This window comes from Pongo pygmaeus, chromosome 7 (assembly GCF_028885625.2).
Source record: "Pongo pygmaeus isolate AG05252 chromosome 7, NHGRI_mPonPyg2-v2.0_pri, whole genome shotgun sequence".
Taxonomy (NCBI): Eukaryota; Metazoa; Chordata; class Mammalia; order Primates; family Hominidae; genus Pongo; species Pongo pygmaeus.
The window spans coordinates 28838590-28863612 of NC_072380.2; the positions used below are offsets into that span (position 1 = coordinate 28838590).

Genomic DNA, 25023 nt, shown 5'->3' on the forward strand with positions numbered 1-25023 from the left:
TCCATCTAAGATTTAAGCATTTTCTAGAAATGTATGGTGGCAGGGGTGTTGAACATAACTTCTTCAAGACTGACATGGTTCTCTTTCTTTTGCAGGTCTGATTGTTGGCAAAGGCATCGTAAGAAGCTGGAATTTATTTCTGTTCTAACCCATTACTGTATAACTGTGAATAGACACTATGCATATTTGTTGGTCAGCAAAACCAAGAAACAAGAGCTATGGCAGTTGAAAAAGTCTGTCTCATTCCAGGGTGTTTTTCCTTGGTTTCATCATCAGGTACCTCCTCCCTTTCATCTCAGCAAGAATGTGGCACCTTTTACCGTTTGATAAAGATTAAGGACATGTTCTTTGGTCGACAGCCAGAACTTAAAATCTGCTGGAATAGGGTCAGAGACCATTTCAGCTGCAGCTGAGGAAAATGAAATTTTCATTTTATTTGGTGCCTTGTCCAGGGAGCACACTAACTCTTCCAGAAACGTGTCAGTGAAACGGAGATCGTTTTGTGGAATAGCAACCCATGGTTATGGCGAGTGACCCGACGTGATCTGGGGGGCAGGCTGCAGAGGACTCATGACAGGCTATACCATGCTGCGGAATGGGGGCGCGGGGAATGGAGGTCAGACCTGCATGCTGCGCTGGTCCAACCGCATCCGCCTCACGTGGCTCAGCTTCACGCTCTTTGTCATCCTGGTCTTCTTCCCGCTCATCGCCCACTATTACCTCACCACTCTGGATGAGGCTGACGAGGCAGGCAAGCGGATTTTTGGCCCCCGGGTGGGGAACGAGCTGTGCGAGGTGAAGCACGTGCTGGATCTCTGCCGCATCCGGGAGTCGGTGAGTGAAGAGCTCCTGCAGCTGGAGGCCAAGCGCCAAGAGCTGAACAGCGAGATCGCCAAGCTGAATCTGAAGATCGAAGCCTGTAAGAAGAGCATTGAGAACGCCAAGCAGGACCTGCTCCAGCTCAAGAATGTCATCAGCCAGACCGAGCATTCCTACAAGGAGCTCATGGCCCAGAACCAGCCCAAGCTGTCCCTGCCCATCCGACTGCTCCCAGAGAAGGACGATGCCGGCCTCCCTCCCCCAAAGGCCACTCGGGGCTGCCGGCTACACAACTGCTTTGATTATTCTCGTTGCCCTCTCACCTCTGGCTTCCCGGTCTACGTCTATGACAGTGACCAGTTTGTCTTTGGCAGCTACCTGGATCCCTTGGTCAAGCAGGCTTTTCAGGCGACAGCACGAGCTAACGTTTATGTTACAGAAAATGCAGACATAGCCTGCCTTTACGTGATACTAGTGGGAGAGATGCAGGAGCCGGTGGTGCTGCGGCCTGCAGAACTGGAGAAGCAGTTGTATTCCCTGCCACACTGGCGGACGGATGGACACAACCATGTCATCATCAATCTGTCACGTAAGTCAGATACACAGAACCTCCTATATAACGTCAGTACTGGCCGTGCCATGGTGGCCCAGTCCACCTTCTACGCTGTCCAGTACAGACCTGGCTTTGACTTGGTCGTATCACCGCTGGTCCATGCCATGTCTGAGCCCAACTTCATGGAAATCCCACCACAGGTGCCGGTGAAGCGGAAATATCTCTTCACCTTCCAGGGTGAGAAGATTGAGTCTCTGAGGTCTAGCCTTCAGGAGGCCCGCTCCTTTGAAGAGGAAATGGAGGGTGACCCTCCCGCCGACTACGATGACCGGATCATTGCCACGCTGAAGGCGGTGCAGGACAGCAAGCTGGATCAGGTCCTGGTGGAATTCACCTGCAAAAACCAGCCCAAACCCAGCCTGCCGACTGAGTGGGCGCTGTGTGGGGAGCGGGAGGACCGCTTGGAATTGCTGAAGCTCTCCACCTTCGCCCTCATCATTACCCCCGGGGACCCTCGCTTGGTTATTTCGTCTGGGTGTGCAACACGGCTCTTCGAAGCCCTGGAAGTCGGTGCCGTCCCGGTGGTGCTGGGGGAGCAGGTCCAGCTTCCGTACCAGGACATGCTGCAGTGGAACGAGGCGGCCCTGGTGGTGCCCAAGCCTCGTGTTACCGAGGTTCATTTCCTGCTCAGAAGCCTCTCCGATAGTGACCTCCTGGCTATGAGGCGGCAAGGCCGCTTTCTCTGGGAGACTTACTTCTCCACTGCTGACAGTATTTTTAATACCGTGCTGGCTATGATTAGGACTCGCATCCAGATCCCAGCCGCTCCCATCCGGGAAGAGGCGGCAGCTGAGATCCCCCACCGTTCAGGCAAGGCGGCTGGAACTGACCCCAACATGGCTGACAACGGGGACCTGGACCTGGGGCCAGTGGAGACGGAGCCGCCCTACGCCTCACCCAGATACCTCCGCAATTTCACTCTGACTGTCACTGACTTTTACCGCAGCTGGAACTGTGCTCCAGGGCCTTTCCATCTTTTCCCCCACACTCCCTTTGACCCTGTGTTGCCCTCAGAGGCCAAATTCTTGGGCTCAGGGACTGGCTTTCGGCCTATTGGTGGTGGAGCTGGGGGTTCTGGCAAGGAGTTTCAGGCAGCGCTTGGAGGCAATGTTCCCCGAGAGCAGTTCACGGTGGTGATGTTGACTTATGAGCGGGAGGAAGTGCTTATGAACTCTTTAGAGAGGCTGAATGGCCTCCCTTACCTGAACAAGGTCGTGGTGGTGTGGAATTCTCCCAAGCTGCCATCAGAGGACCTTCTGTGGCCTGACATTGGCGTCCCCATCATGGTAATAGAGAAACGAACAGTTCATTTTGGTGCATGAAATAGTATTTCACTCTTAATCCCTTTTCCAACTTCCTTCACTTTAGCAATCGTAACTTCTAGCAGAGGAGAATACATGCATACTCATGAAAAACCTGTATAGATTCCTTTCTTCCTGAAGGGTTTGCTTGCTGCTTTTTCAAGCCTTGGTAGTTCTGTTGCTGTTACTCACTTCCTAAACTGAGGATCCCCAAAACTGAAACTGATTGTATATTCAATATACAAAACCTTGTCAGTTATCCCATAGACTTCCATGTCATAACAAGATGATAATGATAATGATAAGCTACCATTTAGGAAGCACTTAGCCTCTAGGCACTATAATAAGCATTTTGTGACATATTATCACTGTTTCTTCAGCTTATTCATATGGGAGCCGAAGCTTAGGTTAATGAATTTGCCCAAGATCATGGTGAGTAATGGAGAAGCTGAGATTAAGTATGTCTGATTCCAGAAGCGGCAGCTTTAGTCACCTCCCAAAGGGTTTAGGAAGGCCTGTGTCATTTTCCAGGTATTCATAGAAGTCTTTTGGAAGACTGGAGTTGGGGTTTGATATTTTGGAGTTGGAGAACCAACTCCAATTGAACCTTCCAGGGTGTCTTGTAGGTTCTTTCTCATTCTTTACTCCATCTCATGGTTAGGTGCTGTATTTTACAGGAAAAATAATAGCTAAATATTGCAGGACAGGGCATTAGTTCTGAGAGTTTATCCATCTTCAGAATTAAACTTGGCATTCTAGAAGAGAGATGGCGACCATCTCTCTTAAATGTGCAGCCTTAGAGCAGGTCTTAAGCAGACTGCCAACTATTTAACCTGCTGCATATGTAGTTACTTCCTGGCAAAAGGTAGCAAAAGGTCTAATGGGCCACACGTTGCTAGAAGTCTTGGTTTTTAAAAAATGTATTTCACTGGGAAGCCAATTCATTTGAATTATTTTTCTAAGCAGCAGCATGGTGTAATAAGTATGAGATTTGGAGTGATACAGACCTGGGATTAAGTAGTCATTTCGTGATCTTTGATAATTAGCTTTTTTGATCTCAGCATTAGAGAGGAATCTAAGATAAGACAACTAAGGATTCTAGAAAGGTGCTCACTTATTTGATTCCTTCTTACCCCTTAATGTTAAAGGAGATGGAAGCCAGTATGTTTGTCTTGCCTATGCTCTGGGCAGCTTTAACTGATTTCACTCATAAAGGCTTCTTGTATCCTCTCTACATCATTTCTGTTTGTGTCATAGTTGTTACTGCCTACTTCCTTGTGCAAAGTACCTCTTTGCTTTAAAGTTTTTCTTACTGCTGCTAATCTTTTTTTTATTTAATTGAATTTATAATCAGAAGCTATTCAAAGACTGTAGAGTTATAAATCCTTTTTATCCCAGTTTATTTTGTATATTAAGTTTTGTAAATAGGGAATTTTTTTAATAGACTTCTCAAAGTTCACTTTTTTTCTTTCTGTTACAACTTTATGTCATTGAAATTAAGAAAGCATTTGCTCTGTGAAAGATAGATGCTCCTCAAATAGTGGAATAATAGAGCAGCCATTGTTTTCCATTTTTCCTGAGTTTTCTTTGATTTTGATAGGGATGTAGAGAAGCTGGTGCCACACCAGTTAAGTTGACTGAAATTCATCGAGAACTTACCAGAATGAATCTTTTTTAAAAAAACTCTGGTGGGAAATAACTAGTCCTGACTATTGGGCAGCCCATCGCAATAATACCTAATTGGAAAATGCCAGAAACTTTACAGATAGGCCATTCTAAACAGCTTTCTCATATTAGCAATACAAGTTTTTTTTCTGGTCCTTTTAAAAAAGAGGAAATAGCTTCAGATGGAGAATTTCACTCCATCCTGTAAATATTCTGGTTGTGCTTTCTATCTAGGAGAGGCGGGTGTTCTGGGCAGCAGTTGAAGTTGCTGACATCTTGGATGTACTCAACTATCAGAGCTAGAAAGAGACTGGTAGCTCTCTCTGGTATAGAAAAATGGCACTACTGTGATACACCTCAGAGTGGGTTTTCCATCTAGATGTAGATAGAGCCAATTCAATATGCTAAGGTTAATTTTTATAAATTTAGCACCAAGGTTGTTCCCAGGCATCAGTGAATCTAGCCAGGAACCTCCGTGCCATTTCAGAAAGTGCTGGGTAATACGGGCTCCTCTTATGTTTAGGTTCCCACTAAGCAACAGGCATAAATGCTGGATGTTTGTGGGCTGTGAAGTGTATTGAGCCCCAGCTATTTTAAGTGGAGGAGGATTGTCTTAGGGGTGCCCCATAGGACTTATATGTTAAAATTCCTCATTCTTTTAAATAATTATTTGCATAAAAAGATCTAGCTTAGAGTGAAGGTGATCTTTATTGCCACCGCCCTTGAACACTCCTGATTCAAATGCTCTGTGTAAAGAGAACTTCAGCACAAATGGGATGGTGGCGGGCCAAGGAGACAGGACTTGCAGAGAGATGGGAGAAGTGCCACCAGTTGAAGTGGGTCTCCTGTTGAATGGGGAGGACTACCAAACAGAGGGGCAATGGTGGGTGTCTGCTCTCTCCCTTGCTCTTGTATATTTTGTAAACACACGGATCAGGTCCCTTAGCTCCTGGAGCGTAACAACAAAGATATCTAATGAAAGCCAACTGAGAGTATTATTATGCAAGGGATTTGAGGTCTAGCCTTTTGTTGAAAAACTCTCCACTATGTTGGGGACCACCACTTTCATGGCACCTGAAAGATGTTCCACTGTTTCCAGGCCTCCGTTGTTTCTGAGGATATATCAGTGGTTTTCAAATTTTTGTTTCCTTGTATGTAAGGTGTGGTTTTCTCTGGCTACTTTTGAAATTTTTTCTTTGTATTTGGTTTTCAGCAGTTTGAATGTGGTATGCCTTAGCATGGTTTTCTTTGATTTTTATTCTGGAAAGTGTTGATATTTTTGTTTTAGTAGGTGGTTAGCTGTATTGACTCAGACTGAAAGCCCTGTCTCGTGAATGGCCACTCTCATGTTGAGTACTTTTATATGTAGCTGCTCTGCTTACAGCCTGCACCAAGCATGCATGGCTTAGGGGTGGGCCAGAGACAGGGCAGTTTCTACGCCGAACTTGGAGCTCCCTCTCTCTGGGTTTCTCCTGTCTGGAATTTCCTCCATTCTTTCTACGGGCTATGGTTACCTTATACATTTCCTTTACAGGCCAGAAAGACCATGGGTTTTGTGTGAGAGTTTTAGCTGTCTTTCTTGTACCAACTCTGGCCTACTCTCAGGGTGAAAGCAACAGTAATTCTCCCTGTGTCAGTAATTCCCTCCCTCTGAATTTTAGCACCCCTCCATAATTGGTTGTCTTTTGTTCACTCTCTAGTGCGTTCTGGAGATTCTTTTCTTGGTATTTTTGTGTAGAGGTTATAGTTGTCATCTGAGGGAGGACTGGGTCTGGCAGGAGCTTACTGAACTCTTCTGGAGGCAGAAACACCAAGTGATGCCTTCTTGATAGATAGTCCCATTAAAAATTTTGGTTTGAGTTACTGCTTTATTCTGACCAGTTTACACATCTTCCTTACTCTGCTTTATACTCTGGAAAATAGTAAGTAGAGTGGCTGTTTTAGAGTCTGTCCTTTTGGAGTTGTAACATGTGGGCTGTTAGGAAAGGGACATCTTTCAGTTACTAACAGTGTAGTCTAGTTCACTCAAGGCATTGCTTCCCTTCACACTGTATACTCACTGATTGCTGAGACAGTCTCTTGGCAGCCCGTCCCTGAGTCTTAGGTTTTCATTCTCTTCTTCATAAAAGGTATGGCTAATTGACGCAGGGTGCCTTGGAAGGGGGCTTTTAGAAGGGGTGACATTTGAGCAGAAGCCTGAATGAAGCGAGAGAGAAAGCCACGTAAATTCTGGAGGGATGTATGGGGAATGGCAAGCACCAGAAGCAATGCCCAGTGCATCCGGCTGGCGCGTTTGAAGGAGGTTGGAGAAGGCAGTGGGACCAGCAGGTGCAGGGCAGTGCAGGTCATGGTTAGGAAGTCTGGGTTTTATCCTGTCTGCCTTAGGATGCCCTTGGAGGGTATTGAGCAGAGGAGGCACATGATTTTTATGGAACTATGGGGAAAAGAGCAGAAGCAAAAAGACTTGCAGTAGCCTAGGCGAGGAGTGGTGGTGGAGAGAACCAGTTCAGAGATCAGCATAGCACACATCCTTGCAGACTGCAAGGTCTCTGTGGAAGTGATGAGGTCAGAATGCACCATTTTTTTTCCAAATGAAAATGATAGTGCCGGGCGCAGTGGCTCACGCCTGTATTCCAGCACTTTGGGAGACTGAGGTGGGTGGACTGCTTGAGCCTAGGGGTTTGAGACCAGCCTGGGCAACATAGGGAGACCCCGTCTCTACAAAAAAATAGAAAAAATTAGCCAGGCATCATGCATGCCTGTAATCCAGGTTCTTGGGAAGCTGGAGGGTGGGGGGGGGATTGCTTGAGCCTGGTAAGTCAAGGCTGCAGTGAGCTGTGATTGTGCCACCGCGCTCCAGCCTGGGTGATAGAGGGAGACCCTGTCTCAAAAAAAAAAAAAAGAAAGAGATACAAGATTATTTTTCAGTGACCTTTTCCCTCTCTCCCAGCCCTTGATATTCAAATTGAACACGGAGAGTTCTTTGTTTGGGTAATATAAATATCATTCCAGGGTAGTTATTTTCATCCTCTCCCCAGTAGTCTATTAGGGAAAAGGGAAGACTGGAAGAGAAGCTGCATCCGTAGTGAGCTCCTGGTGTCAGGAACTTTCTGGCTGGGGACTCTGCCTCTCAGGCTAAGAGGCTTGGCTTCTGGCTAGACCTTAGGCAAGAGAGTAGAGACCGTTCTCAGGGCTTACTCCTTAAAGTGTTGGTAAGCTGTATTTTTTATCTCTGCCCACTCTACTTTTAAAAATATACCTTGAACGAATGAGATGATAATTTCCTAAAATTGTGATAGCTAGGTGAAGCCAGCAGGAAAAACCTTGTCCAGCTTCTCCAGGTCCAAGACTGTGCAAGGTCTGGTGCACTTCACTAGGAGTTGGCACATCTGGGTGGTTTGTTTTTCTCTTTGACAACATTTTACGTAATAACTTGGTGGCTATAGCTGTGGGTTGCTGTTTGCGAATGGGCTGTATGGCTGCAAAGGAAAATTATATAAAACAAGGCTACCCCAAACTGAAAATTAATAGCAAGAAATACAGAAGTTTAAAGGAATTGCTGGAAAGTCATGATGCATAATTTACTAATTGCAGCAAATTGATTCTTGAGGTAATGTCTTCCCCTCTTAGTGTATATGTACTCTTTTTACTAATTCAAAGTAAGGAATCTGAGACTGTAAGAATTCTGTTGCTTCAGGTCACTTGACTAACTGATACCTGTATTAGAACGAGGGCTCAGGCTTTTTTTTTTTTTTTTTTTTTTGAGACAGAGTCTCACGCTGTTGCCCAGGCTGGAGCACAGTGGTGTGATCTTGGCTCAGTGCAGTCTCCGCCTCCTGGGTTTAAGTGATTCTTGTACCTCAGCCTCTTTTGTAGCTGGGACTACAGGCGCACACCACCACGCCTGGCTAATTTTTGTATTTTTAGTAGAGTCGGGGTTTTGCCATGTTGGCCAGGCTGGTCTCGAACTCCTGACCTCAGGTGATCTGCCCACCTCTGCCTCCCAAAGTACTGGGATTACAGGTGTGAGCCACCACCAGCCCCAGGTCTTAGGACTTCTGACAATAGATACGTATTTTTTTCTTTTTTTTTTTCCCACATGTAAATTTCTTGGAGAAGCACAAACTTGTTTTTTAAATAAAAATATGTATAAAATATAGAAAATGTATAAAAATTAAAATACATACAGAATATGAAATATACATGTAAAATGTATGAAAATTAAAATAGAGACTGCTAATATCACATTATAATAATTGTTAACAGTTTTTGGGCATTTTCTGTGTGCTAGGCACTGTGGATGGTCTTTATCTGCATTCTCTCTTTTGTTGACCTGCTAACCTAGGCTTTGTTACCTGCACTTGCACTGGGATCATTGGCAACTTTTTCTCTTATAAGTTAAAACAGACTTGTCTCATCTAAAACATGTACAATTTTGTTTGTACTGTATAACATCCCTATGTAAAGTTATAAATGGAAAACCAATGCACTGTTACCTTCTTATTCTCTTTTCTTCCTTTGCATTTTCTTGCTTTCTGCCCCATCACTTGATGTTTATTGAATGAATCCCTTAAATAATGTAGTCCTTGGCCGGGCGCGGTGGCTCACACCTGTAATCCCAGCACTTTGGGAGGCCGAGATGGGTGGATCACGAGGTCAGGAGTTGGAGACCAGCCTGGCCAAGATGGTGAAACCCTGTCTCTGCTTTAAAAAAAAAAAAAAAGAAGAAGAAGAAAAAAAGAAAAAAAAAATACAAAAATTAGCTGGGTGCGGTGGCAGACGCCTGTAATCTCAGCTACTCGGGAGGCTGAGGCAGGAGAATCGTTTGAACCCGGGAGGCAGAGGTTGCAGTGAGCCGAGATTGTGCCACTGCACTCTAGCCTGGGTGACAGGGCAAGACTCCGTCTCAACAATAATGATGATGACAATGTAGTCCTCCTTCTATCATCTTCTCTCTGTCGCTCACCTCCCTCCCCGTTGCTCACTTCGCTCCCCACTCCAAGCTCTGTTACGTAGGTCCTCCTGAGTTAGGTGGGCATGACTGTGTGCCTCTTCCTGGATCTCATTTTCCTGATTCGTGAGTTCTCTGATGGTTCCTCTTTTAAGTTGGAGGAAGGGTATGATGGAAAACTAAGGTCAGTTGCTGTTTCCTTTCTTGCCTGTGTGATGGCTTGATGTTAAGTTTCGTTCTCAGATATGGATTTGCTATAGGGATGTATTATGTACGTATATATGTTTTGTTGGAGGATGGAAATTGTCGGGCTTGGCTGGGCTGGATGTAATCTGAAAAAGGGCATTTCAAGTGTATTTAAATGGCCAAATTTCATAGGTGGCGGGTTCTAGGCCACAATTGCTGTCCCTTTTCCTTTGTGATGGGAGAAGGTCAAGGGTCCCGTGAATGATATTGTGCAGAAGAGCTAGTGAGGCACCGTCAGGGAGCCCTGTGTGAGACAAGCCAAGCAAAGAGTGGGCATTGCTCCTGGCTTGATGGAGGTGGATGGGTTTTTTGCTATAGAAAACTACACTAAATACTAAGAGGTTTCCTAATTCCTCTCTATCATTCTTTAAGATTATTAAAGATATTGAATGTTTACCTATAATTTTGATCTAGAAACTTCTCAAGTCCTTATTTCATATTCTGTAAATAGAATGGCAGGGCTAAATTATGTTCTATTTTCTGCCCATTCATTCATTTATAAAACATTTGTTGAACATCTGCTATATTGCCAGGCACTATGGTCTATTCATTTTGGTTAATGTCATACCAGTAATTAAAGCAATCACTTGAAAGTGAGTCTTCCTGTTAGCAAGTTACTAAGGTGTAATCATAAGGCATCTAATAGCAATATGCTATATAACATGAAGAAATAGCCAGTATTGTGGGGTTGGGGGAAGAGTGTTGGTTTAATTTGATACAAAACAACATCAACAAAAATGAGAACCTTTCCTAAACATGACACAGTCCCTCTGGTTGACTTGTTTCTTTTATGTTCGATCTGTCTTTTCTCAGATTCTTAGAGGCCGTGCTGATCTGTGAGTCTGCATTTAGAAATGTTTTTTTTTTTCCTCCCCCCCTCCTCGAGATAGAGTCTCGCTCTCTCACCCAGGCTACAGTGCAGTGGCACAATCTTGGCTCACTGCAGCCTCTGCCTCCCGGGCTCAAGCAATTCTCCTGCCTCAGCCTCCTGAGTAGCTGGGATTACAGGCGCACACCACCACGCCCGGCTAATTTTTGTGTTTTCAGTAGAGACTGGGTTTCATCATGTTCGCCAGGATGGTCTGGATCTCTTGACCTTGTGATCCGCCCGCCTGGACCTCCTAAAGTGCTGGGATTACAGGCATGAGCCACCGCGCCCGGCCTGCATTTAGAAATGTTTGAGCCTTTCTGTTCTGATTTTGGTACCAGAATGGATAATAGTTGGTTTGCTGAGCTTTAGTTTAGCCATTAAGCACTGTACCTTTGGAGCAAAACTGTTAGAAGAAAACTTTTACTCTTCCACCCATTTAGTTTTAGTTGGTGTTTGCAAAGTTTGTGAGGGCAGAAATCTTTTTGGGGTTATGGGGAAAAGGGGAACGTATTAGGTAATGAACTATAGTTAGTCTTCCAAGTGCTGTTTGGTTTACTGTCTCCTGCAGGTTGACTCTAAATCAGGGTGTTTCAGCAGTGGCACAGTGACATTTTGGGTCAGATAATTCTCTGTTGTGGGGGCTGTCTTGTGCACTGTAGGATCTGGCAGCATCCCTGGCTTTGCCCACTAAATACTAGATGCAAGTAGCACACCCTTTTCTCCAGTTGTGACAACCAAAAATCTCTTCGGACATTGCCACACGTAGCCCGGGGCAAAATCATTCCTGGTTGAGAACCACTGCTCCGAATTCTTAAAGCTGACTTACTGCCTGCAGTTACTTTTGTCAGCTAACCACAAACTGTAGTGCTTGGTATTGTGTTTCTGTGAATCTTTAATAGCTTTTCTTTTCTTTTTTCTTTTTTTTTTTTGAGACAGAGTCTCACTCTGTTGCCCAGCGTGGAGTGCAGTGGTGCAATCTTGGCTCACTGTAACCTCCACTTCCTGGGTTCAAGCGATTCTCCTGCCTCAGCCTCCTGAGTAACCGGGATTACAGGTGCCCTCCCTCATGCCTGGCTAGATTTTTAAAAAATTATTTTTAGTAGAGATGGGGTTTCGCCATATTGGCCAGGCTGGTCTTGAACTCCTGACCTCAGGTGATCCGCCCGCCTTGGCCTCCCAAAGTGCTGGGATTACAGGCATGAGCCACCATGCCTGGCCCTTTTATTCTGATTGCTGTTCTGATTGTTAAAATGCAGTTTGCTATACCTGAACAGCTGCTGTCATCCAGCCCAGAGCAGTTGTGCTCAGAGGGTGAGCAGAGGTGGCAGGCACCCTGTGTTCCTGGAGTCCTTAATAGTTGTTCTCTTGTTGCTTCTTGATATCTAAGTAATGGACTTTAATAAACTTACTGAAAAAAAAAAAAACTAATGTGAAATCTAGGCCAAAACACTTTGATATTTGACCTCCAGCTCCATGACCTCACCTAAGTCTTCTAAAGCACAAGTAGGTTCTCTTGATTTGGTTATTTGTAAATTAGATAATTTTGGATATGATCTAGATATCAAATCATTGTAGTTTTTCTTGTTTTTCATTTTCAGGTGCAGAGTTAGGTTGTTTATATGATTGTCAAGTTTGGCTGATAAGTAACTTTAGATTTTGCAAACAGCGTGGTGCTATGTTGATTTAGCAGAGAGGGTGCTGACATTCACACGTCTAGTAAGTGGAGGAGTTGGAATTTGAACCCAAGCTTTTCTGATTGGCTCCAAAGCCATGCTTTCTCCCTCTGTACCAGTGCTTCGCCCCTTTTAATGTGCACAGGAATCCCCCAGGGGCATGTTAAAATGCAGATTCTGACTCAGTGGGCTTGGGGTGTGCCTGCACCCCTGCAGGCCCCGGTGGTGTGTGCTGCTGGTCTTCGCCTCACGCTTTGAACTCTGAAGCTCCTTGCTATATTCCTGGTTTACTAATTGTGCCGTAGATAATCCATCTGAAGGTTAACCCACAAAACTGATAATCTACAAGCCAATATTCAAGAACCGAAGTGGTTTTTCTTCATTTTAAGCTGTGCGAGGGGGAGCTTTGTTTGGCTGAATTGGCAGAATCAGTTCTGTACTGAGTGAACGCTAGGTGTGTTAGGTAAAGTGAATGTTCGAGGGGAGTTTGTGAACAGCTACCATATGCTGTTGTTTCCAAGGGGGACCTTATTTTACATTTTGTCGTCTCTGAAATTGAGATGTATCTTACAATGGATGACCTCTTACGACTGCTGAGCTTGCCATTCAAGTCCGGCCCCTTCTTGTCACCCTCTCGCCCTTTGGCGAGTGGAACCGACAGCTGCTAAGGTGAGCACTTGGCATCTCCTCTCCTTGCCGCTCTCTCTTGTCTGACCTAGGCCTCACTCGGTCCTTCGTTTTGTCATTGTGGAGTCTGAGCTTAGAATACCCTGGGCTGTACACTTGGGGATTTTTATGCTGGTCAGACATGCTGCAGGGCAAGGTGGATTTCTCGGTCTGTTGCTTGGCTTGAACATCTGTTAACTGTGGTAGCGAATCTGTTACAGATCCTTCTTTGTCTTGAGTTGGGCAGGAACTCCCCTGGGGCTGAGGTGAAGTCTTAAAGAAAGCTCTGGCCAAGAGTGTTGGCTCTCGCCTGTAATCCTGTCACTTTTTTTGGAAGGCTAAGGGAGGGGGAATGGTTGAGACCAGGAGTTTGAGGCCAGTCTAGGCTACATAGCCAGACCATGTCTCTACAAGTTTTTTTTGAAATTACCCAAGTGTGGTGGTGTATGCCTGTAGGTCCCAGCTACTTGGGATGCTGAGGCAAGAGGATCAATGACTTGAGCTAAGGAGCTCTAGGCTGCAGTTGAGCTATGATAGCACCATTGCACTCCAGCCTAGGTGACAACTCAAGACCTCATCTCTTAAAAAAAAAAATTAAGTTCTGTAATCAAGTAAACAAGGGATCATCAATTTCACATGCTTTCTTAATTGGCAACATTGTTTTTCCTTGATGGTACACAGATTAATAATGCATTTTCAGGCCAGGTGTGGTGACTCATGCCTGTAATCCCAGCACTTTGAGAGGCTGAGGCAGGCAGATGCCATGAGATCAGGAGTTCGAGACCAGCCTAGGCAATATGGTGAAACCCCGTCTCTACAAAGATACAAAAATTAAATGGGCATGGTGGTATCTGCTTGTAATTCCAGCTACTTGGGAGGCTGAGGCAGGAGGATCACTTGAGCCTGGCAGGTGGAAGTTGTAGTGAGCCGAGATCGCACCACTGCACTCCAGTCTGGGCCGGGCCACAGTGAGACTCTATCTCAAAAAAAAAAAAAAAAAAAAAAAAAAAGCTGGGCGCAGTGGCTCGTGCCTGTAGTCCCAGCGCTTTGGGAGGCCGAGGTGGGCAGATCATGAGGTCAGGAGTTCAAGACCAGCCTGGCCAAGATGGTGAAAGCCAGTCTTTACTAAAAACACAAAAAAATAGCCGGGCGCAGTGGCAGGCGCCTGTAATCCCAGCTACTTGGGAGGCTGAGGCAGGAGAATCGCTTGAACTCAGAGGGGCGGAGGCTGCAGTGAGCCAAGATTGTGCCACTGCACTCCAGCCTGGGTGACAGAGTGAGACTCCATCTCAAAAAAAAAAAAAAAAAGCGTTTTCTATGGTGGCTTTGGTTTGAAGAAGTTTATAAAGTTAACAAAAGTTTAGCAGGAAAAGGACTGGGTTTGGAATCAAAGTATGAGTTAGGACCGGGTGTGGTGGCTCATGCCTGTAATCCTTGCACTTTCGGAGCCAAGATGGGAGAATCACTTGAGCTCAGGAGTTCGAGACCAGCCTGGGGGGAACATAGTGATGAGACTTCGAGAACTCACTTTTTTTTTTTAAAGGTATGAATTAGAGTTTTGGCTCTTGCAGCTTGCCAGTTGTATGACATCACTCTGGGCCTCAGTTTCTGCATGTGTAAAGTGAGAGTTAGACGCAATAGTCTCCAAAGCCCTTCTAGCTCTGAATTAATTGGATTTTTAGTGTGCTAGAATGAATTAATTGAAGTATGAGGGCTCTGCATTAAGAACATAGAATAAATGATTCTCCTGGCAAGGAGGGTGTGGCAAGAGGCGTCTGAACTGGACCTCCAGGGGGAGGATGGAAGAGAAGGTATTTGAAGCTGAAGAGACATGCTAGTAGGTCACAGAGCTCCTTGGAAACCATTCATAAATTTAAGTCCTCGGATGCAATTAATTCATCATGCCAGGTAGAGGTTGTCCTCAGTACAAGTAAAACAGTCTGTTGGAAGTAAGGTGATTTTTCGTGGCATTCGAAAAAGATTATTCTTCATGAGATGCTCTTTGTTTTTGGGGTTTGAGAACAAAATAATGGTTCCCCTTTGGTTGGACTAATCAGACAAAGACACTCTAAGAATAAAATGAGCCATCCAAGTACTGGCTGTGGTCATCATTTATATGAGTATTAGGTGGCAAGGTGAATAACACAGCTACCCACTCACATTGTAGGTAAACTATACTTAACTGAGATATGGTTAAATAAAAATTGTTTTATTATGTAGTTGTACGTTTGAAGCACCAATTTCTGTTTTATGAAGGAAATACTGCTTTGCATATGTGTTGAATCACTTAGATGTGTTTTGAATTGGGATTTGCTGAAGACGCAGAAGCTGTTGTACTGACTACATGGCACCTTGAAAAGAAAGAAGAAGTTTGTGTATGAGTAGTCAGCATTGTAGGTAGGAATTGCAAAGGTGAAGTAATTAATCTCGACCAGATGGGCTGTGCTCTTTTTTGGGGTTTATATCCCAAAAAGGCATTAGAATTGGGAGTCAGAAGTGACAGACAATGAGGTTTCTGAGTTAGGTTTTAAAATTAACGAGCATGCTGGGAATTCCATACCCATTGGAATCTCAGATCCACTCTGCCACCTAGTGTTCTCTTGGGAGAGTTGTTTTTAATTTCCCTACATGGTGTTTATTGTGTGTATAAAATAATCCTCAGCTTTTGCTTGATTCACAAGAAAATTAGCTAACAAATGAATGAAGCTTAAAAGCTAAATCCATATTTGTTGAAGTATAAGGCAGCTTTTATTCCTGAAAGGCATATGCTAGATTTTACAAGCTCAGAGATCAGGCAAAATTATTCAGTAAATCCAGCCATGGTCTCCTTGGACCTAAATACAGATTTTGTTTGGCCTTCCATAACACAGCCTTAATTTTTAATGTTTTTCCTTCCTCATCACAGGTGGTCCGTACTGAGAAGAACAGTTTGAACAACCGATTCTTACCCTGGAATGAAATCGAGACAGAGGCCATCCTGTCCATTGATGACGATGCTCACCTCCGCCATGACGAAATCATGTTTGGGTTCCGGTGAGAGACTAATCTCCAGTCAAAACTTTAGGTTGCAAGTGACAGAAAACCTGGATTAGGCAGCAAAATGAATTTCTTGGCTGATGGTAACTGAGAACCCCTTACAGGTAGTCAGGGCTGATGTACGACGTGGCTGGATGCAGGCTCGTAGATGGCGTTGGAGGAGTCCATCTCTCTTCATCTGTAGGCTCCGCTCTGTGTTCCCACAGGCCTTTCCTCTGTGGCCAGGAAGGTGGAATTCTTTGATTGGCTAGACCCTGGTTACCTGCCTGCTCCTGGTGCTGCAGGTGTATCATCCTTAAATCCAAACCATATGGGCAGAGAGTAGAGGCAACCGGTAGGGTAGTTCTCTAAAGGAAATAGGAGAGTTTTGTCTTTAGAGGGATGGGAAGTAACTCCCAGGTAGGCAGAAGTGACATGTTGCTGTGTGTTGGAGCAATGGAACAGTGCCAGGATCCTGGACCCAAAAAGATTTGGGGGAATGAGGGTGTCAGAAGCAGTGATTTAAAAGGAAAAAGAACGGGAGGAGGAAAAGGAAGTGGTGGTAATGATGACGACGATGATGATGCTAAACATATGTTGGACCCGTACTGTGTGCCAGGGGCTAGCCTAGGACTTTGTCTTATCTCATTCATCCTTCTAAAATTTGGTGACATAAATTGTAGCTGTCTCCATTTCATATAGGAGTAAATTGAGATAGAAGAGAACAGAACCACGTAGAAGCTAGAAAGTGGCAGCAGAGCTCTGGGTTCAAACGCAGGTTTGTCACACTCCCAACCTTCACCCGGCCTTCAATTCTCCTGCCTTCTTGAGTCTTAGGAATTGCTGAAGGATCCCACTTTTGAGGGTCACTGCAGGGAAGAGGATGGAGTAGATGAAAGCTACTCCAAGTATGTAAGGGACTGGGATGTTGGTTTAGGGACAGTTTGTTACCTGTTTATGGTGAGGTAAGTACAAAAATTGAGGGTAAGCATTCAGAAACTTGTAAAGCAATTTGACATTTACTATGAAATCCAAGTATAGGATTATTTTTCTTGCAGTTCTTTTTTTTGCGACATTTCTTCAGTATAATTTATACACCATAAAATTCACTCATTTAAGTGTACAATTCAGTGGTTTTAGTATATTCAGAGTTGTGCAAACATCACCATGGTTAATTTGAGAAATCTTCATCACTGAAAGAAACCCTGTACCTATTAACAGCCACTCCCAATTTTTCTCCAACCCCCCTCAGTCCTAGATAGCCACTCAATCTTTGCGTCTCTATAGATTTGCCTATTCTGGACATTTTCTATAAATAGAACTGTACAACCATGCATGGCCTTTCGTGACTCTCTTCTTTCACTGAACATGATGTTTTCAAGGTTCAACCATGTTGTAGCAGGTACCAGTTCTTTTTTTTTTTTTTTTTTGAGATGGAGTCTCACTCTGTTGCCCAGGCTGGAGTGCAGTGGCTTGATCTCAGTTCATTGCAACCTCTGCCTCCTGGGTTCAAGCGATTCTCTCATGTCAGCCTCCCGAGTAGCTGGGATTACAGGTACGGACCACCATCATGCCAAGCTAATTTTATTTTTTGTATTTTAGTAGAGATGGGGTTTCACCATGTTGCCCAGGCTGGTCTTGAACTCCTGAGCTCAGGCAACCTGCCCGCCTCAGCCTCCCAAAGTGCTGGGATTACAGGCATGAGCCACGATGCCCAGCCCAGGTACCAGTTCTTCATTCATTTTCTGTTGATGGATCTGTTTGGGTCATTTCTATTTCTTGGCTATTATGAATAATGCTGTGAACCTTCATGTGCAAGTTTTTGTATGAACATGTCATTCCTCTTGAGTGTATACCTAAGAGTAATGTGGGTGGATCATGATAGCTGCTTTAACATTTTGAGCCTGTCAGGCTGTTTCTCATGGTGGCGGCCACATATTGCATTCTCACCAGCAGTGTATGAAGGTTCTAGTTTCTCCACATCCTTGTCAACGCTTGTGATTTTCCATTTTCAAAATTTATAGCCGTCCTAGTCATTGTAAAGTGACAACTAATTTTATATATGTGTGTGTGCGTGTACACACACACAGAGATGGGGTGTCACACTGTTGCTGAGGCTGGAGTGCAGTGGTGCAATCTTAGCATGTGGTAACCTTGAACTCCTGGGCTCAAGTGATCCTCCTGAGTAGCTGGGACTACAGGCTCACATCACCACACCTGTCTTGTCTTTACATTTTTTTTTTTTTTTTTTTGTAGAGATGGGGTCTCAGTTTATTGTTCAAGCTGGTCTGAAACTCCTGGCCTTGAGCAAGCCTCCCAAGTGCTGGGATTACAGGCATGAGCCACAGAACCTGCCCATACAGTTGTGATTTGCATTTCTCTCAACGATGTTGAGCATCTTTTCATGCGCTTATTGATCAGTTAGCCTTTGTATATCTTCTTTGGAGAAACAGCTTTTCATATTCTTTGTCCATTTTTGTTTGGATTGTCGTTTGTTTTTTTTTTTTCTGAGACAGAGTCTCACTCTGTTGCCCAGGCTGGAGTGCAGTGGCGTGATCTTGGCTCACTGCAAGCTCCACCTCCTGGGTTCACGCCATTCTCCTGCCTCAGCCTCCCGAGTAGCTGGGACTACAGGCGCCTGCCACCACGCCCGGCTAATGTTTGTATTTTTAGTAGAGACGGGGTTTCACTGTGTTGGTCAGGCTGGTCTCGAACTCCTGACCTCAGGTGATCTGCCCGCCTTGGCCTCCCAAAGTGCTGGGATTACAGGCGTGAGCCACCGCACCAGGCCAGGATTGTCTTTTTATTATCACGTTATAAGAGTTCTTTATATATTCTAGATGCAAGTCCCTTTTCAGAGATTGGAGTTGCACAGTTTTCTCCCATTCCATGGGTTATTTTCTTGCTTTCTTGATGGTATTATTTGAAGCACAGGGTTCGTGTTTTGAAGTTCAATGGGTCTATTTTCTTTGGTTGCGTGTGCTTTGGATGTCATATTTAAGAAACCAGGCAGTTCATTTTTGTTGTATTTTACCAAAGTATTAATCTATAATAATTTTGGGGAAAAATTAGTTCTTCCCCACATCATTTGAAAACCACTGGAGGCCGGGTGTAGTGGCTTACGCCTGTAATCCCAGCATTTTGGGAGGCCAAGGCGAGTGGATCACCTGAGGTCAGGAGTTTGAGACCAGCCTGGCCAACATGGCAAAACCCTGCCTTTACTAAAAATATAAAAATTAGCGGGGCGTGTTGGCGCGCGCTTGTAATCCCAGCTACTCAGGAGGCTGAGACAGGGGAATTGCTTGAAGCCGGGAGGCGGAGTTTGCAGTGAGCCAAGATCATGCCACTTCTAGCCTGGGCAACAGAGCTAAAACAAAACAAAACAAAACAAAAAAACACTGGAGTAGATTTCTTTGGCGATCTTGTTCAAATTAAGTGTGGATCCAGGATAGAGAGTTCTTTCTCTGTGCTTCCATTCTGTTCGCTGAAGGCCTAACGTGACCTACCTGGCTCTGGGGCTGCCTTTGGCTTAGGCTTGTAAGAGCAGATGCTCAGGTGAAAGGAGCAGTGGCTTTATTGCTCATCTGTCTTAAATCCATCTGTAAAGAATGATTTGACACATTTCTGAAAAATTAGAACATCTGTTCTTATTCTCCCCCACCCAGCCTCTCACATTTCCTTTGACCTCTTGCTTAGTGTATTATTGAAGCAAGTCTGTTGATAGCTGTGATTTAAAAAAATCCTGGTAAACCGAGGTGTATTTTTTTTACACGATAATAAGTAGCTGACTCTCTCCACTGGTTTTTATGAAAGGAAAAAAGCCATGCAGTAACTCCAGGCATGATCTTTGCTGCTGCAGGTGGTAGCGTTGGGGGGCAGGTGGTAGGGAGTGTTTATGCTGCAGCGTGATGCAGTTTGGAGCGTGCTGAAGGACTGGCGTGGTGAGCATAGTCGTGGGGTGTTAACAGGAGAACTGCCAACCCTTAGATCCAAGAGTGATTTTGATAAGGAGCCCAGCTTTAAGGAGTTTGAAGCTTATTAACATAGCTGGCATTAACATAGCTTCCAAGCCCCTGATTTAGGGACTTCTTACCTTGCCCGTGCTATTTTCCAGCAGATTTGCAGGTGGTGAGAGAATAATGGGAAGCTTTTTAATGTGTCTCTTAACTGTCATTCATGTTTGAGATTTAGCCTGTGGTAATGGAGCTGGTGAATTATCCTGCCCTGACCCTTTTCTCATGTGTTTGGGCATCCTTTGATCTAAAACCTTTCTCTTATTAATCTCCCCAATTTGCTTCTTTCACCTGAGTGGGAATGAAACAGACCTAAGTTCAAAGGAAAGGTTAAGTCTAAGCATTCTTTCTTCTGGCAAAGATAGATCTTGACTCACTTCAACTTAGGTAGCCAAGAAAGAGGCAGATGGAATCAATCATAAGGGACAGATAGAAAAGGTGTACCAAGAGACTCGAGAGCATGTGTCCATACAGAAAGGAATACACGAATGGCCAGAGCAGCATTATTTGTAACAGAAGTGCAAACAACACAGAGGGATAAATACCGAGGTTCCATTATGTGAGGTCCCTAGGTAGTCATTCATAGAGACGGAGAGTAGAATAGGGGCTGCCGGGCTGCGGGAAGTGGGAGTGGGGATTAGTGTTTAATGGGGACAGAGTTTCCATTTGGGAAGATGAATGAGTTCTGGAGATGGATGGCGGGGATGGTTGCACGACACTATGAATGTCCGTAATGCCACTGAACCATACATTTAAAAATGATTAAGATGTTACATTTTATGTTTGTTTTGCCACAATTAAAAAAAAATCAGTTGTCTAAAAAAACCCACCTAGAAGGCTATTACATTGTGATAGAAGTTGTGATTTATCATCTTTTGGATTAGATTAGATGCTTCCAGACTTACTAGGAGAGGAACTATTTTGAAATAAAATCTTCTGTGTCTTAGGAACTGAAGTTCCATGTAAGTGATGAGGGAGTTTGCAGGCAGTTTAAAATCGTTAAATCTCTGGCAGCCCTTCTGCAGGCCTGTCGGGTTCTGTGGAGCTTAAACGCTTTCAGTTCTCCAATTTATCCTGTGAAACTGGGGACCAATTTTATTTGTTCTACTTTACCTATAAATTTGGAGATGATATAGAAGTTTCTACCGAAACATACTGAATTCTCCATTTATTTCTTCCATTTAATGAAACCTTTCAGTTGGATGGTTCTGTAGGCCACTTCTCATGATACATGTTTCTCCCTCAGCCCTGCTCAAATTTGGAATTAGGAGTGGTGCAGTTCAGTAGTCTTCTGTGGTTAAAACAGTGTTCTCTAAACCTTTTTATTATGTTCCTTCTCTGTAAAAGAAAAGTGTGCAATATATGTAAATTACATACATGTCCTACTGAACTAATATGTCGTGCTTATTAAGAACACCTTTCTTGGAAATGCTTGTTCATTCATTTTTAGAGCCAGGTCTTGCGCTGTTGCTCAGGCCAAGGGAGGTGGTGCAATCATAGCTCACTGCAGCCTTGAACTCCTAGACTCAGGCAGTCCTTCCACCTCAGCCTCCCAAGTAGCTGGTAGTACAGGTGTGCTCCACCATACCCAGCTAATTACAAATAAAAATTTTTTTTTGTAGAGACAGGATCTTGCTATGTTGCCCAGGCTGGTCTCCAACTCCTTGCTTCAAGCAATCCTCCCGTGTTGGCCTCCCAAGTGCTGAGGTTACAGGCATGAGCCACCCCACCCGGCCTGTTCTTGGAAATTAAATAAGCTAAAAAAAGAATTGGAATTGATATCATCTTTCTGCCTCTTAGTAGATTATTGTATATACCCCATTCTGGAGCCCTCCTTAGTAGATTATTGTACATATCCCATTCTGGAGATCCCCTTTCCAAACTTACGGCTTATTCTTTCTGGAAGGGCTGGAGGATGCTGACTGCTAGAGGGACAATGTGCAGGTGCTTATTAAGGAAGCTGAATATGGTACCTTATTTGCTTTTATCCTGTTTGGCTTGTTGTTGATTTTGTTTTATTTTGAAAGGATACGAGAAGTAAAAGCCTAAGGGCCAGAGCTTGTAAGGTGGAGGCAATAACTACACTTGTGATGACCCTAGAGCTCTGTACTCAGGTCTGTGTATGCACTTGTGTTTTTCAAGGGTGTGGAGAGAAGCTCGGGACCGCATCGTCGGCTTCCCTGGCCGTTACCACGCATGGGACATCCCCCATCAGTCCTGGCTCTACAACTCCAACTACTCCTGTGAGCTGTCCATGGTGCTGACAGGTGCTGCCTTCTTTCACAAGGTAAGAAAAAGCTGGTAATAATGGCATCGACTTGGTGAGAGTTTCACCTTTGTGTGGTAGTGGAATGCTGCCCTCAGCTTAGCTCTCCTAACACTTCTTACATGTTTCTTTTGTGCTAGAAGTCAGTTTTTTCTATTTTTAGAGACAATGATCAAGATGCTTAGAGCAACTTGGATAAAAAGTCAAGATGAGAGGGCTGCCTGTACGGTTGCACATAGGCCATTTGGAAACCACTTTATCTTTCTGGGCGTTGGCTCTCCCTTTGTAAAACTGAGGGCACTGGGTTAAAAGACACCTCAAATACCTTCCAGTTTCAATACTGCCACCCTAGACATGGCCCAGCCATCAGGTGGTGACCTGGGCACTTTTCTGACTTAGATGTACCATGTCCGTCCCAGGCCCCACGATGAGCCTCTGTGTGGCTCTGCCAGTTCTTTGTGATGCTTTAGTGCTTATTACTTTGACTGTGCCTCCTAATCTGATTTTCACTGAGTATCTGAAGCTTAGGACCCTGCAGTCTTTCCTCCTCTACTGTTCTGTATTCTGTTTTTTGCTCCTGGCCCATCTTCCCTCTCTACCTCTTCCATCCTGTAAAGTGGCCCCTGACCACATGTGGCCGCCGAGCACTGGTCAGAATGGAGACATGCTGTTAACTGTAAAGTGCACAACAGCTTTCGAAAACTTGTAACAAAGGGTGTCAGATAGCTCAGTAATTGTTTATGTTGATTGCATCTTGAAATGCAGTCAGTGTGGATTACTGGGTTAAATACAATTATTGATTTTTACTGTCTCTTTTTACTTTTTAACGATGTGGCTTCTAGAAAGTTTACAGTGCCGTATGTGGTTTGCCTTCTGTGTCCGTGAGTGCTGCTCTCTACCTCCCTCCTGAGGTCTTCCTGGGCCCTGAGGAGTCCCTGTTCTAAGATTACCCTGGCATTACCCCTACTGCCCACCACACAGAGCACCTCTTCTGTGCCCTGAGTCTTCTCTGAGGACAGTGCTCCCATTAGCCTTTTCCTGTAGACCTTGAGGCACTAATTTCTCCACATGTGTGCTTTGGCACAGGGCAGGTGTAGGGAACATTTTCATTGCTTACCAATGACACGTCCCTTCCAGCTGTCACATAAAGTCTCATTTGCAGCTCCTGTCATCTGTCTTGCTGCCATCAACCAGCCTTTTCATCGTGCCCTGACAGTCACCAAAGACGGTGGCACCTGCCTCCTTCTCTTTGTCTGCATCCATGCCCTCCATGGTTCTGGCGCCTTCACTGTCCTCACGGAAGACCCTGCCACCACACTCTCTGCATGGATGGTGAACTGTCCCGGGGTCTAGCCTCTGTTGCTCTTTTTATTTTCCCTAGGCATTCTCTCTCACACACAAGGTTTTGAGGCTTTTCTTAGCATCTGCAGGCTGGTGATTTCCTCATCTGTATTCCAGCCTTGGCCTTTCTTGCTGAGGTCTGCGTTTGTGTATTTCATTGTTTCCAGCATATCTCCCATTTGTCCCTCAGACACTTCAGGTAAACTTTTCCCAGAAAAGCTCACCATCTCTCCCTAGCTCCGTGAAGTCTTTTCTCCCTTACATATCTCCCATCTGAGATGGTGGCATCTTGCCAGTCACCTCAAATAGAACAATAAAATTCATTTTTATAGGAACTTTTTTAATTTTTTAAGACAGGGTCTCACTGTCGCCCAGGTTGGAGTGTAATGGTGGGGTCTCAGCTCATTTTAGCCTCCACCTCTTGGGCCCAGGTGACCCTCCTGCCTCTGTCTCCTGGGACTACAGGCATGCATCACCACACCTGGCTAATTTTTTTTGGTATTTTTTGTAGAGATGCAGTTTTGCCATGTTGCTCAGGCTGGTCTCGAACTCCTGGACTCAAGCGATCTGTCCGCCTTCGCCTCCCAGAGTGTTGGGATTACAGATGTGAGGCACCGTGCCTGACATATAGGGACATTTTGAACCAGCCTAAGCAGTCATTAAACTTTCAGCTGTTCTTTTTCTTTTAAAAACTTAATGTGTGAAGTTGATACACTCATCCCATTCTTGCATTTCACCTCAGGACTTCCTTTCCTTCAGTGGGCCTTGTTTGGGTAGGGGATTGCAAGTAGAGTCAGAGGATTAGGGTGTCAGCAGCTGGCCAAGATTTTCACACTTGCTTAGCTAAGAAGGAGCCACTGATCTTAGCAGTGTCTACTCATACCTTGAGGATATACTTATCTTCTGAATTGTCTTCCCAGATTCAGATTGTTCTTTAAAACCATGAATGGTCAGGTACCTCTACTTTCAAGAAATCATTTACTTAATGAAATTTAGTATTTTTCCTGTGTGAAAATCTATAAAGATTACAGACTAGCAACGCTCAAGCCTCAGTTGGCTTACAGAGAGATTTTTGGGCCCTCTAGTGTTGTCCTATGCACTGACAACTTCTAAAAATCACAAGATTTCACAAAAAGACCTGAGCTGCAATACAAATGAAGATCAGGTCCTCTGAGGCCCTGGCTGGGGCCATGGTGGCTGCTCCTGTAGTTGGGGCCCATGATGGGGCCTTCATGCGCTCACCTGCCTGTGGTTCCTCGTTTTTCTTACACCTATTTCTTTTTTTTATTTTTTTGAGACTGAGTTTTGCTGTGTGGCCCAGGCTGGAGTGCAGTGGCACCAGCTCGGCTCCCTGCAACCTCCACCTCCTAGCTTTAGGCAATTCTCCTGCCTCAGCCTCCCGAGTAGCTGGGATTACAGGAGCATGCCACCACACCTGGCTAATTTTTGTATTTTTAGTAGAGATGGGGTTTCACCATGTTGGTCAGGCTGGTCTTGAATTCCTGACCTCATGATCCGCCCGCTTTGGCCTCCCAAAGTGTTGGGATTACAGGCGTGAGCCACAGCACCCGGCCTACACCCAT

General features: G+C 44.8%; 1 protein-coding gene across 1 annotated transcript in view; it reads left to right on the forward strand.

Annotated features, from left to right (window-relative positions):
- The first annotated feature begins 95 nt into the window (after positions 1-95).
- EXTL3 (exostosin like glycosyltransferase 3) overlaps positions 96-25023 on the forward strand; it is a 38263-nt gene continuing 13335 nt past the window's right edge. The window contains exons 1-3 of the mRNA XM_063669389.1: positions 96-2718; positions 15711-15838; positions 21976-22120. Coding sequence (XP_063525459.1) covers positions 571-2718; positions 15711-15838; positions 21976-22120 — 2421 coding nt within the window. The 5' untranslated portion in view covers positions 96-570. The remainder of the gene's footprint in view (positions 2719-15710; positions 15839-21975; positions 22121-25023) is intronic.